The sequence below is a fragment of the Myotis daubentonii genome, chromosome 3, assembly GCF_963259705.1.
Source record: "Myotis daubentonii chromosome 3, mMyoDau2.1, whole genome shotgun sequence".
Classification (NCBI taxonomy): Eukaryota; Metazoa; Chordata; class Mammalia; order Chiroptera; family Vespertilionidae; genus Myotis; species Myotis daubentonii.
This window is the reverse complement of record NC_081842.1, coordinates 9913153-9919762: the sequence shown is the minus strand read 5'-3', so window position 1 is coordinate 9919762 and position 6610 is coordinate 9913153. Positions and strand designations below refer to the sequence as shown.

The 6610-nt window shown below is 43.0% G+C and overlaps 1 protein-coding gene across 1 annotated transcript in view; it reads left to right on the top strand.

Moving 5' to 3' along the window:
* Positions 1–117: 117 nt before the first annotated feature.
* Positions 118–6610, top strand: part of MCM3AP (minichromosome maintenance complex component 3 associated protein) — a 45242-nt gene continuing 38749 nt past the window's right edge. Inside the window, exons 1-5 of the mRNA XM_059686745.1 lie at positions 118–252; positions 793–2109; positions 2355–2578; positions 5508–5589; positions 5850–5994. Coding sequence (XP_059542728.1) covers positions 900–2109; positions 2355–2578; positions 5508–5589; positions 5850–5994 — 1661 coding nt within the window. The 5' untranslated portion in view covers positions 118–252; positions 793–899. The remainder of the gene's footprint in view (positions 253–792; positions 2110–2354; positions 2579–5507; positions 5590–5849; positions 5995–6610) is intronic.

Here is a 6610-nt window from a genome sequence, read left to right as displayed (position 1 = left end):
ACGCGGAGGTACCCCGAAACGGCGGCGTCCCTGAGCCGGACTGTGAGCGCTGCGCGGGGTCAGGGCGGGGCAGAGGTTGCCCCTTCACCTCTCGCTGTTCCCTGGACCCGCTTCGCGCGTGTCGCTAACGGGGCGGGACAGCGAGGCGCCGGGCCCAGGGTGCGGCCTGTGCGGGGACCTATGGAGCCGCCTGCTAGATGGGGTCGTGATGCTTCGCTCCAGCCCCTCCCGAGTCTAGGGCGGCCTCTCCGCGTGAGTACTCTTGACCTCTAAGCTGGTTCGTTCGAGGAGTAGCCCCGGTATAAAAACATTTCATTTCTGTGTCTGGAAAGAGTATTTAGTGTTAAGGTTACTCGGAGAATAATTAGGTGGGAGAACTGAAACACCGATGTTCTAATTGTCACAGTGTGATCGCCTGGCTATGGAGGTTGGAAGAAGTTAGGAGAAACTGCTCTCTTCAACTTGAAAAGTGTAATAACATTCTTTTTTTTTTTTTTTAAATTAACATTTGAGGTTTTTGGTGAATTTACCAATTTAGTAAAATGATTTGGCCTTTAGTCACGCCTTAAACATCTGTAATAAAGTAATTTATTTATATCGTCCTCCACCCCATACTCCCCCCCCCAAAAAAAAGAAAGAAAAAAGAACCCTCTATCTCTCAGAAAATAAGAATACTTGGCCCTTTGCTTTGTCTGCCTATTAAATAATTTAGAATGTGACATGTGATGAAAAATTCTGTTCTTAGTTTTCCAGCGGCACAAAGCTCTGACGATCTGAATTTTTGTCTTTCAGCTTACATGAAATGAAGCGGGAAGCTCCCTAGTTCAACAAACTGTTTAAGGAAGAGGACTGCTTTGTACAGGGAAATCTTTATTACCTTCTAGTAACTGGATCAGAAGATGAACCCAGCTAACCCTTTCAGCGGGCAGCAGCCTAGTGCTTTTTTGACATCTTCCAGCAGTTCCATAGGAACACCTCAGGCTAAGCAACCCTTTCGATTTGGTCAGCCGTCTCTTTTTGGACAAAACAACACAGTATCTGGGAAAAGCTCAGGATTTTCACAGATATCTAGCTTTCCAACGTCTGGAGTAGGTCACTCTTCTTCAGCACAAACATTAGGATTCTCCCAAACCTCAAATGTTGGACTCTTTTCTGGACTTGAGCACACTCCATCCTTTCTATCTGCCTCTGGGCCTTCAAGTTCATGTGTGCCTGGAAACCCAGGCATTACTTTTAAATCACCCAACTTTGGGGCTTTCCCAAGTACTTCTACTTTTGCACCAGAAACTGGAGAAGTAGCAAGCTCTGGTTTTGGGAAAACAGAGTTCGGCTTTAAATCTCTGGAAAATTCAGTGTTCAGACCAATACTGGGGGCTGAATCCGAGCCAGAGAAAACTCAAAGCCAAATTACTTCCGGATTTTTCACATTTTCCCCACCAATTAGTAGTGGACCTGGAGGACAGGCTCCATTTTCTTTTACACAGGTGACAAGTTCAGCTACTAAATCAAATTTTACCTTTTCGAAACCAGTTGATAGTAGTAATTCGTCATCACCCTTTACCCTTGCTTTGTCAAGTCAAAATGTGGAGGAAGAGAAGAAAGGCCCTAAATCACTATTTGGAAGTCTTCATAGTAGCTTCACTAGCTTTCCCACTTCTTCAGGATCATTGGGGGAACCCTTCCCAGTTAGCAAAACAGGTGCCAGACAAGGATGTGAAGAAATTGTTTCCCAAGTGGAGCCACTTTCCAGCTTCATGAAAGGACTGAAAAGGAAGGAGGATCAGGATCGCTCCCCAAGGAGATATGGCCACGACGCAGTGGAAGACCTGGACCCTCTGTCGAGGGGTGATCACCCTCCCGATAAGCGGCCGGTCCGCCTGAATCGGCCCCGGGGAGGTACTCTGTTTGGTCGGACTATACAGGATGTTTTCAAAAGCAATAAAGAAGTCAGTCGTCTGGGCAACAAGGAATCCAGAAAGGAAATTGGCTGTGCCGAGTCTGGGGAAAATGATCACATGGCCATGCCAGGAGGGAGTCAGTCTGTTCTGGCAGCTTCCCGGCTTCCAGGTGTGAAAGAGGAAGAAACTGAAAGTAGAGATAAAAAAGAAGGTGAGCTCTAAAAATGTACAACATGCAGTAAACCTTGCTGTATGGCAAGTTCTTGGTAAACTTTCCTGGGTATTAGCTTGATTTTTTTGGTTAAGGCCCCTGTAAACATTAGGGACATTAATACCATAGGATCTTGGAGCAGGTCTCACACACATGGAAATTTCCTTTGCCCTGACATAGTTGGTGCCTCCTGTTTGGAAACATTGCACCTACTACAGTTCTGTGCCCATTTTCTGATCCCCTAGATTTTCTAAGAGGAACTCCTGGGCGTCAGAATAAAAGAAGTGAGAGCACAGACAGTCTTGGGGGCTTCTCTCCCTCTGAAGTCACAGCGATCCAGTGCAAGAACATTCCCGACTTTTTCAACAACAGGACCTTTCTGGAGAATCACTTTGGCAAAATCGCTAAAGTGCAGCGCACTTACTCCAGGCGCAACAAGCACCTCGCGGTGGTGTATTTCTTCGATCATGTAAGTACTCCCGACTGAGTGTGTGTGAGTGAAAAAATAGTTTTAAAGTAATAAAGTAGGAATGTACTTTGTCACTTCAAAACCTTTTTTTATTTTTATTTTTTTAATATATATTTTATTGATTTTTTACAGAGAGGAAGGGAGAGGGATAGAGAGTTAGAAACATCGATGAGAGAGAAACATCAATCAGCCGCCTCCTGCACACTCCCTACTGGGGATGTGCCCGCAACCAAGGTACATGCCCTTGACCGGAATCGAACCTGGGACCCTTGAGTCCGCAGGCCAATGCTCTATCCATTGAACCAAACCGGTTAGGGCCAAAACCTTTTTTTAAAAAATCAGTTATTTGCTTGCTAGAATGTAGGAAAGTACTAGAATATTTTGTTCTTACCTTGCAGAGGCTAGAATAGCACTTTTCTTCATAATTGGAGTCATTAGTGAAAAGCGTGTAGCCCCTACTGAATGCTGTGGTGAGTCCCATGAAGTCAGATTCTTCTGAAACACACTGAATTGGCTCCATAACCACACAGTACTTTTCCAAACTTGAGTTCTGTTTTGTTTTTGATTTATTTGGTCATAGTACACGATTGCTATAGGTACTCAAACAATACTGAAAAAGTGAAATCCCCTTATAATCACATTCCCCAGAGATATTTTTGGTTTATACCCTAATTTTAAATACATCGTCGGGCAGAAGTAGGTTTATAGTTGTTGGTATGGAAAAGAACACAATAATTAATAAATAATAATATGAGAATAAACTGTTTCACATACAACTGTAAACCCACTTACTAGTATGCCCCATCCTGTATGTATGTAAGTACCCCTGTGCATAATAGCTGTAGCTCACATTATGTAGATTTATATCTTTATTATTTTAAAAAATATTCTTGTGGGGGGGAAAAATAAGTTCTATAGGAATTTATAAGGTAGAAAGCATGTTTTCATACTTTTGTTAACTAGAAGTATTGCCTGCCAATATACTATGGGAGAAGCACCAAATCACCCATAATTCTCTCCTCCAGGATATTGACTGAATATTCTGGATAGTGTCTGCAAATATAGGGTCACATTGTTTTTGCACAAATGGGATCATACTGTAAATACTGTTGGTAATCTCTTCATGTGATAATCTGTAGTATTTTCTGAAATCCGTTAGCTGCCTAGATTAGAATTGGATTGTTAAATGCTACCTGGCATTCTATCCTGTTTACTTTCTTGGTCAGCATTCTACTTGTGGACAGTTTTGTGCATATATTTTTGTTAGTTTATATCCTTTGTTAAAATTTCTGAAAGTGGAAGTTTTGTGTAAATATGTGCACAGTTTTAGGGTTTTTGCTATTTATTCCTTCCTATTGATTTTTTTTTCAAGTCAGTGGCATTAATTACATTCACAGTGTTGTGCATTCAACACCACTATCTATTTCCAGAACTTTTGCATCATCCCAAATAGAAACTCAATAACTATTAAGTGATAACTCCCCATTGCCTCCATCCCCAGCCTCTGGTGACCTCTAATCTTTTTATCTCTGTGAATTTGCCTATTCTGATATTTCAAATAAGTGGAATCATACAGTTTGTCCTTTTGTGTCTGCCTTTTTTCAGCATGTTTTCAAGGTTCATTCATATGGTTGCATTTCATTCCTTTTTATGACTGAATAATATTCCATTGTATGGATAGACCACATTTTGCTTATTTATCTGTTAGTGGACACAGATTGATTCTACCTTCTAGCTATCTTACTAATAAAAGGCTAGGTGGTCCTCATGCCATGATGCCCTCACGTGGTCACAAGATGGCTGCACATGCTGCGGGGGCAGTGCCCTGCAGCTGCTCCACTCAGCTTCCACTGGGGTTCCCGCTGCCCTGCGGGGGTGCTGCAGGGGCAGGGCCCAGTGAGGGTGGTCAGGGTTCCTGCGTCCCATGCCCGTCGCGGAGGCGGGACCCCCAGCTCCGGCCTACCTCTTTGGGGCCATTGATCGCGGGGCTCCCGCACTGTGAGGGCACAGAGCCAGGCTAGGGGGACCCCCCTCCCCTCCAGAGTGCATGAATTTTGTGCACCGGGCCTCTAGTTTTAAATAATGTTGCCATGAATGTGGTGTGCAAATCTCTCTTGAGATCCTGCTTTCAGTTCTGTTGGGTATATACTTAGGGGTGGGATTGCTGGGTCATATGGTATATACTTAGGGGTGGAATTGCTGGGTCATTATTTTAAAAGTTATTTTTTGGCTATTGCAATGTGCTTATTTTTCCAGCTGAACCCTAAAAAATATACAATAAGTATCATGATATATAAAAACTTTTTTGTTGTTTGTTTTTTTGTTTTCAGTCGCTTTATTTCCATTATGTAAGCGTCAGGCAGGAATTGTTGACTTTGAAAAACATAAGGAAAACTTTGTTATTGTAAAGCAATTCATTGGTAACACAAAGCTGAGGTCCCTGATCACCCCCAACTTTCCTGTTACCCAGGAGCCAGTACAGTTACTAGAGTGGTGTGTATTTTTTCTGGACATTTTCATAGGTATATCTGTAGGTATACTAACATGTTCTTGGTTTATGTGTTTTGTGATACATTCTGTCCCGTGTGCATCATTCTGCAACTTCCCTTTGTGTGTGCGTGTGACTTGGCTGTATCTTTCCATGTTATCTATGTTATCAGATAATGAGAATCATTTTACCAAGTGCCAGTGAGGCCATGGTTATGGATTCTAAAATCATTAATTAAAAAAAAAAGAGAGAGCAAATCTCAGATGTGAGACAAGTAAAGGACTGCAGTTCCCAAGGCTGGAGGCCGATAGTGTGGTCAGCCACGTGGTGGGTGGAGGTTTTGCTCTGTTGGACGAACTTTTGCTGACTATGTTTGATATTGAATTTCATTTCCTGTGGACTCCTGATGCCTCACACTTTGAGTTGTGGACTGTTTTCCAGGCTTCTGCAGCCCTGGCCAGGAAGAAGGGGAAAAAAGGTTTGCCTGAAGAAACGTCTATCTTTTGGCACAAGAAGAAAATAAGTGAGTTTTTAGATATTCTTTGGAGTCTCTAATGCTTTGTTTGCAAGACCCTTTAAGCTTTGAGTGGGAGCCCTTCCCCAAGGCCAAAAGGGGGGTGGCTCCGAGTGGATCCTTTTGTCTCCGTGTTTCCTTGGGCTCCTTTGTAACCTCATGTAACAATTATAAGAATTTTACTTTCTCAAAAAAAAAAATAAGTAAAAATCCAGTATCAAGTGACATGTAATATCATATACACTCTGTTCTGACTCTTGCATCCTCAGGTCCCAACAAGAAACCTTTTTCCCTCAAGGAGAAGAAACCAGGTGAGGGTGAGGCTGGCCAGGGCCCCGAGGACACATCCTTTCAGCACTCCCCTCTTGGCAAGCCCATGGGGAGGACTGCAGTCGGCAGCCTCATGAATAAAAGGTGCGGCTGGTCCTTCCTATGACTTTAGTTGACATGGCACGTGGGTTTTTTGTCAGTGAACAGGAGGGACTTCATAGCAGTCCTGCCAAAGCATGAAAGGGAAGTGCAGTAATATACTAACACCTGAGTAGGGCTAAGGGAAGGCGGGAGGAGAGGAGAACATAGTGGAGAGGAGTGGGAGTGGGAAAGGACATAAGAGGGTTGACAAAGAGAGCCACTTGCTAGTTCCCTGGGGCTCCTCAATCATCTGACTGGGTCCCATGTATCATACAGTTGCTGTCAGAAGTTCTACCTGACATGTAAATGAATAAGCAGTCACTTTTTTTTTTTATAATTTTTTTTAATATATATTTTATTGATTTTTTACAGAGAGGAAGGGAGAGAGACAGAGAGTTAGAAACATCGATGAGAGAGAAACATTGATCAGCTGCCTCCTGCACATCTCCTACTGGGGATTTTTTTTTTTTTTTTTTATTGCTTAAAGTATTACAAAGGGTATTACATATGTATCCATTTTATCCCCCCGCCCTAGACAGTCCCCTAGCCTCCCCTATCACCCAGTGTCTTATGTCCATTGGTTATGCTTATATGCATGCATACAAGTCCTTTAGTTGAT